The 13,862-nt window shown below is 34.9% G+C and overlaps 1 protein-coding gene across 2 annotated transcripts in view; it reads left to right on the top strand.

The window, feature by feature from the left end:
- TNNI3K (TNNI3 interacting kinase) overlaps positions 1–13,862 on the top strand; it is a 307,038-nt gene that overhangs the window by 102,420 nt on the left and 190,756 nt on the right. For both annotated transcript variants that reach the window (NM_001204802.2, XM_078329224.1), the window contains 4 exon segments: positions 1,825–1,923; positions 6,075–6,213; positions 11,771–11,915; positions 12,004–12,108. In NM_001204802.2, coding sequence (NP_001191731.2) covers positions 1,825–1,923; positions 6,075–6,213; positions 11,771–11,915; positions 12,004–12,108 — 488 coding nt within the window.

Here is a 13,862-nt window from a genome sequence, read left to right on the forward strand (position 1 = left end):
GAGGCAATTTGTTCATAGAAACAAAAGAGGTGATGGACGTAAGTCCCTTGAGCTCTTAAATTCCATTTTTCTGTTTTCTCTTCTAATAGACTTTTAAAAAATTTCTAAACGTGTATTATTTGGCCAACTGAAGAAAAAGCAGTAGATTAGCAAAGTCCCCAATGAAAATGAAGAAAATTTGAAGGAATGATGTCAATCTCTTGTACAGAAAAAAGAGACTAGGCGATAGGCATTTAGAAGAAGAAATTTGAAGTATCAACAGGTTTGTTGTGAAGGGCAGCAAAATATGCTTCCCCAAAATACGCTACTTTGGCTTATTGATTATTTTGAGCTAGAGAAAATGGAAAAGAAACAGATATAGGAACTCTTTGCTCTCCTTCTATTTGCCTAAAAGAGGGACATAAATTTGTTAAAGAGTCCTTCCTCTCTTCTCTACCAGAAAGGACACAAGTTAAGAGAGGTAACTCTAGACACTTACCAGCCCAAAGAAGTCACCAGAGGAATCTATATAACAAACTTTGCTAAAACTAACTTTTATTTTCCATTAGTTTCCTCACCCAATTTCTTGCCAGTAGAAAGTTTATTTTTCTTTGTCTTGTTACTACTTCTACAAAGTTATTGTAAATTTTTGTTAAGATTATAGAGCCCAAGTTCTAAGTTGAGGCAAGAGATTAAAGATTTAGTTTCCTACTGACAATAACTTGTTCTATGACCTTGAAATTTTCCTAGTTACTGGTTCTCAATTTTTTTCTCTTTAAAATGTCAGGATTTGATAAGTAATGCCCATAGTCCCTCCCTGGTTCTGCAGGGCTGTGATTCACACAGTTGAGGAAACATGACGGGAAAGTCATGCTTATCTCATAACTTATTCAATTGGTGGGTAGCATTAGAGTTGCTAATAGTTGTCATATAAAATAAGGAATTTTTGTTGGAAAATCTAAAATTTCTGATGGGTCCAAATATAAACAGGTTAACTACTTTGAGTTATTTGTCACAGGCTAATAAGCCCATTTGTTTTTCTCTTACTTATCTGCCTTTTTCTCAATCTAATTCATAGGATCTCAGCCAAAAAACCTAAAATGGATAGAAAAAATGTATATATTTTTCCCCTACAAATACCAGTCTATGGCTTTCCACGATGACAATTGGCCAACAGTTCTTGGTAGGGTTTTTCATTTGTTCATTCATTCGTTCAACAAATACTTATTGAATGATTACTATTTACATGGCCACATGCTAGAATAAGGTTATAAAGATGAATATGACATACACTTTGACCTTAAATTTTTCTTTAGTAAGGATCAAAAGGCATGTATATAAATAGAAAAATGTTCTAAATTATGTAAGTGAAAGTTACATGAGATTTATGAGGAGGTAATTTTTAATTTCAGCCAGGCAGATGGCAATGAAGGGAGGGAAATTGAGGAAATCTGGGAGAAGATGGCATTTTAGCTAGAGGTTAAGCATTCATATATTAGGCAGAAGGACATTTCTGGCTAAAGAAATAATGTGAACAAAGCCTCAAAGGAGCATGAAGCTGGATGCATTTTGACTCTACAATTGGGTTTATGAAAGAGAGTAATGAGAAATACATTTAAAAAGAACACTCTCAGATTGAAGAGACCTTGAATGTCCTACTAAGGACATTTAGTCTTTATCTTTCAGAAAAAAGCAAGACACTGGAAGTTTTGGATAAGGTAGATAGAAGAAAGCTATGTTGTAGGGTGGCGAATCCTGAAGATTTGTGCATGGTGGTTGTAAACTGAATCTTAATAGGAAGATAACTCAGTTGAAGTTCTTGACCATAATCGTTTTCTTGTCCAGGCTGCTGATGTGCTGCTGCAACATGGAGCTAATGTCAATATTCAAGATGCAGTTTTTTTCACTCCTTTGCACATTGCAGCATACTATGGGCATGAACAGGTAAGTCTGACAGTAGGAATTCCAAAGGTTAGGCGTTGCTTAAGTGTCAGCTTTTGTTGAATTGTCCTATCTTCAAAGAGCTTATATTTAAAATCTCTGAATTATTTTTGCCTTAGTCTCATCAACTCATCCTTGAGGAGCTTGTAGATCCATATAAGTATTACAGTTGTTATGTTATTTATTTTTTACTGACAATCTTAGTACACAAAGAGGCAGTAGAATACATTGGTAAGTGTGTGGCCACAGGAATCAGTCACCGTAAATTTGAAAAATTCCTAGTGTTTTGACCATGTATAGGTTACGTAAGATCTTCATTTCTCCACCCATAAAATGCAGAAAGATATTAATAGTAACCTCATAGAGTTGCTGTTAGGGTGAGATATAAATTGGCAAATGCTCAGTAAATGTAGCTGTGATGATGCTAATTGAAATAACAATAAAACAACTCATAAATGCTGTATAAAAACAACTATAAATGTGCTTTAATTATACAATTTGTTTTAAATATGTGATTACATAACAGGTCCATATTTATAAAGTTTTATATTCTGTAATAAAAAGTAATATATATATACAAATCTTTAAAGTTTTTAATATAATTTTGTTTAATATATGATTTTATTTAACCTTCACAACTTTATGAAATTAATGAGTTGCCACATGAGTGAGCTTATACTGTGAAATAGGCACTATGATAGAACCTTTGTCTTCTTTTCTAATTTTTCCACTTACCTAAAATTGACTGTTATTTGCTCATTCTTATCAATGGTACGCATGAAGCTCCATCAGGTGAGGTGGCATGCCAGAGTTATGCAGCTATTAATAATAATAAGTAGAAGAGCTAGAATATGTACTCAGTTCTGTCTCATCCCAAAGCCTATATTCGTTCTGTTGTACCAAAGTATCTCCTCTTATTCTTCAACCAGTGGGACAAATTATCAAGTCCAGACAATTGTCCTAAATGGAAAAGCCCGAATTCAAGAAGACATGTTCTAATTCCAAAGTCTGCTGATTTTCACCCTTAACATATCAAAAGACAAAATTTTTATGTTACTTTTAAACACTTTCCTTTAGCAGTGAGAATACTCAACCAAAAAAAAAAGAGAGAGAGAGAGAAATACAAATGTAACTGGATAACTACATATAACTGTTCATTGAATACTCCGTTTTCACTTTTTCTCACTTTGTCTTTCTAGACTCATTCAATTGTACGATAGAATTATTCCTTTTTACCTTCCTGGAGGTCATGCCACAGCACCACCTGAGGGTTCCAAGTTGAAGATCAAACTTACATGTGTCCCCGCACTATTATAGTCACCGTGCCTTTATTCCTCTGCTAGCTAGCTGGCATATGCCTGGACACTCTAAGACCTGTGAAGCGTGACCTATAGGTAGGAAAGATTGCTTATTTCACTGATGTGCTGTTCAGAGTGCACTGGAGTGCACTGAAGAGCTGGGCACTGAAAATGCTATCGGAAGTACAGGCCCAAAAGCACAAGTAATGGAAAAATGCCATCCTTTTCTAACCTCAGGCACAGACAGGATATATACAATGCATATTATTTGTAGAGTCATCCTCTTTGGCGATTAACCTCATCACCCAGCAGAAACATAAAGAGCCTTTATGCATGTTGGGTGGAGAACTAAATTTGTTTACTTTCCCTGAAAATATAGTCACAGTCTTATAAAATTATGTGAAAATGTGGATGGCCCTTTTATGATAAGGGACTCACTTTCTGTGTGTGAAGGCAGCACAAAAGTAATTTATAGATGCCATTGTCATTTGCTAAAATATGCTGACAAGGAGAATGTTACATTCAATATATAAATGTACCTAATGTGCCATGTTCCTTGCCATGTTTTTATTTACTTATTTTTAAGTGGAAGAGTAGATGTTTTATGCCAAAAGCAATGTTTCCTAGGTATGTAATAATAGCGCTTAATAGACAATCGATTTCAGAGATTGTTTAAATCTGTCTATTATAAAGTCCCATAATCAGAATATATGGAGTCTGTGTAAGTGGAAATATCTGCTTAGGCGTGCAAGGTTCTTGAAACTAAACCTCTGCTGTTTTCATTTCTCCTGAATTAAGTTTTGATCAGCCCATTAGCCAACAAAGAGATAAAAGGCACATGCTCCAAGTTGGGGTTACCACATTAACTAACAGTTATTGAATGCCAGGCACTTTTCCGAGTGCTTTTCATGAGATGACTTATTTAATCCTCACAACAACTTCAAGAGGTAGAAATATTATTATTCCCACTTTAGCAATGAAGAAACTAAAGTATTAAAAGGATAAATGATTTGTTCAAGGCAACATAGCTGATAAGTAGAAGCCTAATTTCCAAACCCTGGCTCTTATCCATTACACTCAATAGGAATTCAGTTCCCCACATCTCACCTAGCTAATATTTTGCCTAGAATTTCTCTCAAATGTCTACCATATTCTTGAGAGATTAATACTCAAGACATGTTTATTTGCTGACTTATGGGAAGTAAAAATAGTTTTAGAACTTGAATTCACTTTTGTGCTGATGCTTCAGTGGTGAAGACAATTGAGAGAGGGCAATTGCTATTTGAACCCTAACTGCTATTTTAATGACTCAGACACATCCTAACTTACCTTTTAGTATCACTGAGGTGACTTTTGAAAGTCTTAGGAGAGGCAATGTCAAGGTTACACAAATTATTTGGAAAGTTCTTAAGTATACATGTAAGTGACTCAAAGGAATTCCTAAATTACCTAAAGCAATCCCAGGAAGACTCCTACATGCTTCATCACTTTGTCCCTCTCTGACCATATGGATGTAGAGTCTCAGTAAATTGGAGAAGATGCCAGGGCTACTGTACCTATTTCCAGTTTACTCACATATCCAGAAAAAGAGCTAGAACTCCAGTAGCAAGATGATTAGTAGTGATATGACTGAAGCTGCCATAAAAATCAAGAATCAAGTCAACTACCACTGGCTCTGGCCAGAAGGAGACTTTGGAAGAGATCCTTCAGAGAAGATCTGCATGATTCATTCTAGAGAGGACTTTTTATGTACCATGAACCCACATTATGAAATTGACAAGACAGTCGATACTAAAGAGAACAAATGGAAAAAGTAGGTTTTCAAGGTTAAAAACTATGGAGAGGATTTTTTCAAAGCTCCCTAGCAACTCATCTAGCCCCACATTAACTCTGAAACAGAAATTGTAAGTAACACTGTTTCAATTCGCCAACAATAATAAAAAATAGCATTTACAAGACAAATACTGTACTTCAGTCATGGCGCTATGCACTTTAAACAAATTCCTAATCTACTCCTCATGACAACCCATAAGTTAAGTGTTGTTATTATTCCCATTGCACATATGAAAAAACTTGGGTATACATAAATTAACTAATTTTTCTCAAGAACACGCAGCTAACATAAATCAGATTCTAGATTCGAATCTAGGCCTCTCTTATGCTGCACCTTAACTCTTAATCAGTATATTATATCACCCCTCAAGTTAACAACTTCATTACATATTATACAGTAGCAGGAACCACTAGTTGCTTAGGCAAAAGTATCACTTCAACTATTACCACTTTGGGCCATATATTTTTTTCTTTCTTGCAGACTCATGATTTTTATTTCACTGTTCAACCTGTCTCCTAAAAGTTGTGCTTAGAGATGCCCCGATCTCCAGTCACTGTGAAGTCACTCACAGTAAATCTTTCCCCTTGCCCAGGGATTGGTTTAGAAAGTTGCAAATGACCTAGTCCAGACTGAAGAGATATGGGAAGGTGGTTTCTGGGGAGTTTTTAACAAGGAATTTCTAGATTAAAACAAAATGCTCCCTTGTTCCAAAGGGTAGAGATCATCTTCTGCTCTACACTGTGGACTTCAGTTTGTAATGCCTGGAGATGCTGCAGCTCTCTGCTACCATAAGGTGATCCATCCTATTTGCTGAGCATGGCAGAACAGAATGACAGAAAGAACTTGAGTTATTAAGCTGTTGTGGTAATCAATGCTAGAATTGTTCCAGTTTTGGACTTCCTGCTAGGTGATATAACAATCAATATTTTATGGTTTAAACCAGTTGTTTTCTTGTATACTGCCTAAAGTTTTTCATTATTGTTTGAAATTTGATACTAATTTCAAATAAATGAATCCCTTAGGTCACCCGCCTTCTTTTGAAATTTGGTGCTGATGTAAATTTAAGTGGTGAAGTTGGAGACAGACCCCTCCACCTAGCATCTGCAAAAGGATTCTTTAATATTGCAAAACTCTTGATGGAAGAAGGCAGCAAAGCAGATGGTAGGATTACATGTTTAAAATAACTTTTCTATCATTTTCTTTATGTATACGTTTTACCTGTACTTCTCTTACTTACTAGAGAAAAATATTGAAGTTGACTAATCCTGTAGTCATTTATTTATTTGCTCCACAAGTCGTAATTATCCTTAATATGTATATGAAGCCTACATGTGAATCCTTCTTTACACGTTTTAGCTAAATTCTTAATATATTAGGTGCTCCAGTGGAAGTGAAGAGTTTTCATATATAAATTAATTATATTTGCTGTTGTTCACTAATCTTTTATAAATTGAGACATTATTTACATCTAGCAAATTCTCAAATGTAAAGTATATAACTTAATTAATATATATGTATGTATACACCCATTGTAAACCCCCCAGATTTCATCACTCTGAAATCTTCCCTTATGCACTCATCTCAGGTAACTAGACTTTACCACCAAAGATAATTAATATTCTGGCTTTTATTGCTATATATAGTTTTGTCTGTTCTTGAAGTTTGTATAATTTTGTGCCTGGCTTCTTTTGCTCAACAAGATGATTTGGACATTTATCTATGTTGTTGTATGGAACATAGTTTGTTCTTTTATATTGTTGATGATTGCATGAATATACCACAACTGGTATATCCATTCTTCTCCTGGTGGATATTTTAATATTTCTAGTGTTTTTCTATTATGAATACAATTGCCAGTGGCATTCTTATTCAAGTCTATTTGTGGACATATATGTTCATTTCTCTTGATTATGTTTGTGTGTGTGTGTGTGTGTGTGTGTGTGTGTGTGTGGTTGTGTGAATTGATAAACAAAAAGGTAATAATGCATATGTTTAATGTTTTAGGAAATTTTTAGACAGTTTTCCAAAATGTTTGTACTATTTTAAAATCTTAAAACAATATATGAGGATTTCAGTTGCTTCCCACAGCATCCCCAATATTTGATATTATATTACTATAGTTTTTAATAGAGATAGAGTTTGAGTGTCATCCATTTCAGAAAAAAGCTTTGGAATACATAGAAGAATTTTAGAATCAGTTGATAGAATAGAATTTCCTTTCATTTTTATTTTCTTAATTATAAAATAAATTTTGGAAAGTTGATTATAAGTTATTGAAAATTTCTTTTTTTCACTTTTACACACAAACTTTATTTTTTGATAAAAATTCACTCACAGTTGCATCTTGCCATTAAATTCTCTCAGGCATATCCAACATTCTTTCATTGACCCCCCAAGAGACCTAATTAAAATCCAGTTGTAAGAACTGCTGGCCTTTGCAGCAGGAACAATACACATTTCCAAAAGGACATGGTTGTCAAATCTCTGGAACTGCCAGTGCCTTGGTCCAATATTCAGATTGATATTTAGTTAATAAAGCTAATCAGATTTTTTATCTACCCATGAGGAATACACAAAGATTCCTAGAGACAACTATAGCAAGAGACTAGAGTAATTTCCAGTTTCCAAGTTGTAAACATGGGCCACTTTATTTCGTAAAATTTAAAATCATAGTTTGTATTGTTTTCTATAAGCCAATATGCAGTAACTCAGGCATCTACTTTAGAGCATTATTATAAACAACCTATGTTGTCAAGATGTAAGGAATGCTGTTCCTTGGACCTTGTTTAAGCAGTCTCTTTCATTTTGTTAGTTTAGAATAGGCAGAGGTATACCTGTGTGAACCACTGAACACATAACCATGTTGTAGAAACTGCCTCACTCTTCCAAGGGTCAGGAACCGCATCACTTTTTCCTTTAATTATTGATGCCAAGCTTAGCTTTTCATTCATCTGCACAACTCCAGAGCTTAGTAGTGTCAAAATGAATGTCATTTATGATCTGCATGTCTCCAGGATCAAAAGACTCTTCTGCAAAAGGCATTGAAATGTGTCATACTACAACCATATTCCCCTTACATACCAACATCATATGATAAAATTTTTTACATTTTATTTTTGGTGCACATAAGTATGACATGCCTCCTATTCAATCATTTTTAAAAAATCAAGAGACAGCATGACTCAGATTTTTAAGTAATTTTATTTCTTTCTAGTACATGCTTGATATTTAAGTACCATTTGCACTTCAACCAATTGCAAAAATTAAACCAAAAGATCTGCTATGCCCATGGACACTGAGCAGGACTTACTATACGTTAGTTCACTTATATATTAAGATGTAGCTAAGCCTCCAAACGATTTATTTTAGATATGGGCCCTGCCTGTGGTAAATGGACATAGGAGAAAGATTAAATAAATGACCCCCAAAAGAGTACAGTTTGAAATCCCATATTTACAGTATGTTTCCATGGTAACAAAATGTCACAAATAAAAATAAATTCAGATTGCAAAATAGCCTAAAGGGTAATTGTGAAAGCAGCCTCTTTGGTTCAGCATGTTTGGGAAGCTGATCTATTCAGTCAGATATGTTTTAAGCCTCTGTTTTACTTCTTTGTATCTCTTAGGGCAGTGTAGAAGAAGTGTAATGCCCCCTGAAAGAGACTGAAAATTTTAAAATATTGCTGGACTGCATAAGAAAAAAGTAATACATTCTTCAAAATTTATCATTTTGATAATGTTAAAAATGGAAACAGTTAAATTTAGAATTAATAATTTTTGTCATCTTAATCATAAATGTGTATGTCTTTTAAATTACACAATCTTTGGAACTGGATGGAGCTGAATATTACAGAAAACCACAAAAAAATCCTTAAACACGCCCAACAAGAGAAAGTGTTTTATTTTATGAAATATATCTTGTTGGATGTATTACACAGATCTGTTACCAAAGGCTTATAAAAGACAGATCTGGGAGTAATTTTAAAGATCTTGTAGGATGTGCTAACATTTGCTGGGTTAATCTGAAAGTTGTATTTTTAAGGTCAGTATGCAGAAATAAAGAAGAAACAGCATCCAATATTCAATATTTCATTCAAAAGACATCACTATATACCTATTCTCTAAAACAGAGGACCAGGCACTAGATACTTTCCTAATGATGATTTACATGTATTCTTTTGTTTTAAATTCTCCTTTATACGTTTCTCAGTAAGATGCTAAGTTAGAGCAAACAGAATGTTATTTATGCATTCAATTATCCTATGACATAATAACATATTTTCTTTTTTTCTTTGCAAATTGGCCCAAGACAAAACTAAATACATCACAATAACTGAAGCAAAAACGGACGTGTATACACGTAAATTCTATGTCTGATCCCATTATTTCTCCAGGCTTGTTCTTTCAGTTGGTATTTACGTCTTTTTTGATGGAAATATATATCAACCACATCAGTTAATTCACCAAGTAAATCACCTAATCGGAAGTTTACTGATTCAGTTGGGAGAGGAATACTGGGTGGAGCCAAGAATGGCCAAAGGCAAATTATAAATTAATAGAAGATTGCACTGCATTCTGCTTTGCATTTTTCCTTCTGAACCTCAAGAATTCTTATGTGATGCTCCAGATGCCCTGGACTCCTGACTATTCTCAAGCATTGACTTGTGGCATTGACTTTCCCTAGCTTAGAACAGAATGCGAACAAAGAAAAAGCTTTTTAAGGGGAGATAATCAAAAGAACCAAGAACATTTCTCAGAATTAAAGGTGTCTTTTTGAGCTACTCATTAATAAAAAAAGATTCAAACGTTTGTTTTTAATAACAGCCTTGGGAGGAGAAGCTCAATGACTTTGTTAAAGATTTCCCTTTGGCTTAAAATCTTGCAGGACAATAAAACGAGAATGATTGTCTACAAATATAGCCCCTACAAGGCCTAATTAAGATCCTGTCTAGATTGACAAAGTAATCAAACAATAAAACAAATGGCTTTGGAGCATTGATTTGATTATTTTAGTTTTAAAAATTATTAAAGCCAGATTAGGCATTGAGCAGTTTGATGTTCAGTTGTTATTACTTCAGGACTGTAAGATTGACTGTTTAACTAGACTAAGTTATTTGAGAACATAGACTCTGCATTTATCTGTTGTTAGCTTTGGATGTAGCAAATTTCTAAGAGGGCTATTAGTAAAAAGGTTAAGTAACTTTTATTAAATGTCTAGTACTTGACAAGCATCATGCTACATAGATGCTTTCCTATCATAATCCTCTTTATGCTTTTCAGCATCCCTGCAACAATCGTGTTACTATATCCGTTGTTACTGATAAGACATCTATACCTCCAACACTAGCTTAACGGCTAGTACATAATGATCATTTGATTCTTGTTGAAGAACAAGAGTGTATCTGTCAAGTTTTTTTGTTTTGTTTTGTTTTGTTTTGTTTTTTACTTTCAAGCATTAGAAACTAACTCTTGCTAACTTAGGCATAAAAGGAGTAGATTAAAGGATGTCATATAGCACACAGAATCTTCTTCCCCAGAACAGAGTAGAAAGCCATGTTTGAAATTATCACAGTGAGGAACAACATCCAAAATCATGCCCAAATGTGGTCCTGTGAAGAGGCACTGCCACCTTTGCTAGGCACACATTGACACTTGTGCTTCTGATGCCAATAATGCAGGGCATTGAATCTGTGGCTGGAATTGCTACCATGGGAAATTGGATGGAGCTACTGCCACCACTAACACATTGCCAAGAGAGATTAGGCCCTGCTTTTTGTGTCATCAGCTCTGAAGTCAGAGGCTCATATGATGTGTTGATTGGAGGAGTCTATAGATAGGTATCCAGATCAGGGAACTGTTGAGAGTAAAAGCGTCATTATTAAGAATTATTCCAGGATAACAAGCCTAAACCAGGACATATGGTCACCCTCTGCTAATTCTGTTCCCTAGCTGCAAAGAGATCTTGGAAAGCACATTTTCTACTTCTATGATAAAATGTGTTCTTGGCTTCTCATTAGTGCTTGCAGTATAGGGAATTACCCAAGTGTCATAAGAGGTTATAAGTCAGGGTGTTCCAAAGAGAAGGACAAATGTCCACTACTGAATGAAGAATTGAATTTTAAATAGCCTGTCTAAAGTGAAACAATTAATGAAGTCTGCCTAAGTCTAAAGTGCTTTTCCTTTCATTATACTATGCTTTGCGTACTGTAGTATGGCAATGTTTAGCTAAGGATGTACATCAGAGCTGTTTAAAACAGTGTTGTAAACATATAACATATAGGTTGTGGAGCCCCACTCTAACCTACTGAACCAAAATCTCTGGGAATGGTGCTCTGGCCATGATCTGTAATCCTTAACATCCTTCAGAGAAAAAAAATAATAAATTAGAAAGGTGATACTTGTGGAAATAAGGCCACTTGTATCTTTTGGATGTTATTATTTTCCTGAAGTGTTTCATTGTGTGAGATAGATTTGATTTGATGTGTTCCATAGCATTTATGAAAGCCAGAGGAAAGCCTGTAGCCTGTTCAATGTGGCAATAGGCAATAAAATAAAATTATAATTTTAAAAATTGGTCGTGCTTAATTTTTTTTATTATTACCATTAACTGGAAATTTCCTGGAATCTCTCAGGCACTTAAAAATGTCCATGGTACTACACATATGAAGGGTGACAGAGAATTCTAGATAACATATATTTTTCTTGCTTGCTGATAATAGTGAATGCTCAAGATAATGAAGACCATGTCCCACTCCATTTCTGTTCTCGATTTGGACACCATGATATAGTTAAGTATCTGCTGCAAAGTGATTTGGAAGTTCAACCTCATGTTGTTAATATCTATGGAGATACCCCCTTGCACCTGTGAGTATTATGTAGTATTCCATAGGTCCTCCAGGTACACTCTATGTACTTGCTTACAATATTAACAAGATATTTTCTTCAAATCTAGGGCATGCTACAATGGCAAATTTGAAGTTGCCAAGGAAATCATCCAAATATCAGGAACAGAAAGTCTGACTAAGGAAAACATCTTCAGCGAAACAGCTTTTCACAGGTAAAAGAATATTTAAGTGCAATAGCCACTAAACTTAGCTGACACTCAAATGCACCTGAACTTGTGTACATAAAGCAAGAACAAATAGTGGCAGATGTTGCAATCAGAGAGCAATAGCAGAGGTAGGGCAGAGGACAAAGAGCCCAAGCTAGATGCAGAGAAGAAAAGGTGGAGGCAGATGCTGCAGTCAGTACAACAGATGGGGCTGGAGCCAGATGCTGCGTTCCTGGCAGCAGCCACAAAGACAGGGACTGATGTTGCCAAGGCAACAGGCATATCAACATCTGTAAGCATATTGCTTCAATTCCTCTTCACTCCGTGGAAAGCTGCCAAAAAGGGATGTGCCCATAATCCTCCTCCAACAAGAATCTCATTACCAGAATTCATCAGCATTAAATGTGACACTTTTTTCCTTTCTACTTAAACCTTACGTGCAAATGTGTCTACCTATCTAAAACATCCATCTGTCAGCCTGTAAAAGCCTAGCCAGGGTGGCCACTCAAATACCTAAGAAGGCATTAACTCTTTTTTAGGAATTCATAAGAGCCCTTTACGGTGTGCTCTAGAAAAGTACATTGAAGGAGCAGCTGGGATTAGAAAAATTGCAACCAAAAGTAAAAAGAGAGAATAAGAAAAGGGTGCTAATAAGTCAGAGCTATAGTTCCCTAAAATGCCCAAAAGGAAGGTGAATGCTTTATAAAATCTAAGGCCTTCATTTTTACTGAGTAACTATTTTGCTATAACAGTAAAAGCAATTTAGTAGATCTTGAAAATTAGTTCACTTACACATTACATATTTTTCATTAGTTTGTAACCTCTGAAAGTATATTTGAGACTCATTTGTTGTTTCTATAATGTTTTTGTAGTGCATTGATAGATAATAAAAATGAGGAGACTCTCTTTTTTTCTTACCATTCTAAAATGAAGCCTATGCTTCTGCCTCAGGCATCAACCTGTCAAATTTCACATGCATTTCCAGATTTTTCTTGTCAACCAAAGACTTGGTCAAAAAATAAGGTGAAGTAAAACCACCATTTATGGAATAGTGACCATATACCAGATGATTTGCATCCATTATCTCGTGTAATCCTTGTGACGTTTTATGAAGTTGGATTTATTATGTCTCTTTTACAGAAGAGAAAATTAAGGCTCAGAAAAGCTAAGTAACCTGCCAAAGTTTCTTATGGCTAGAAAATAATGTAGTAAATGCCTACCTAATTCCAAATCCTGTGCTTTTTACATTTCTTCATGTTCTAGTACCAAATATTTTGTCTGTTTTCTACACTCTCAGTAACAGAACGAATGCAAAAACTCCTTAGATCCTGCCTTCAGTCAAATGGATCAGTGGAATCTGTCCCTGCAGGGGACAGTTGGCAGAACTGATATGTACTGGTTGCTGGTATTCTCTTTCCCATTAGGTCATGCCTGTTACGGATGACACCTCAGGCTAGTTTTCAAATCATTTTGCTACTTCGTGCACTAAAATTGGAAAAAACTGTAATCAGAGGGTGACTGTCACCTCCAAAAGATTGTCTATATGAGATTTGTGAAGTGAGTTCAAAGTATATGTCCAATTGTTTTATTTCATGTAAGCCTGTGGCTACTCAGAGTAACAGATTAATGTTTATGGTATATTTATTTTAAGCAAATATTTAGAAAAGAAACTCCTTTTACATGAGGAATTCACTGTACAAATTTTTCTGTGTAGAAATCACAGTATTTTGCACAGAGTAAGCACTCAGTGCATTTCTTTT

This window comes from Callithrix jacchus, chromosome 7 (genome assembly GCF_049354715.1).
Source record: "Callithrix jacchus isolate 240 chromosome 7, calJac240_pri, whole genome shotgun sequence".
In the NCBI taxonomy this organism is placed as follows: domain Eukaryota; kingdom Metazoa; phylum Chordata; class Mammalia; order Primates; family Cebidae; genus Callithrix; species Callithrix jacchus.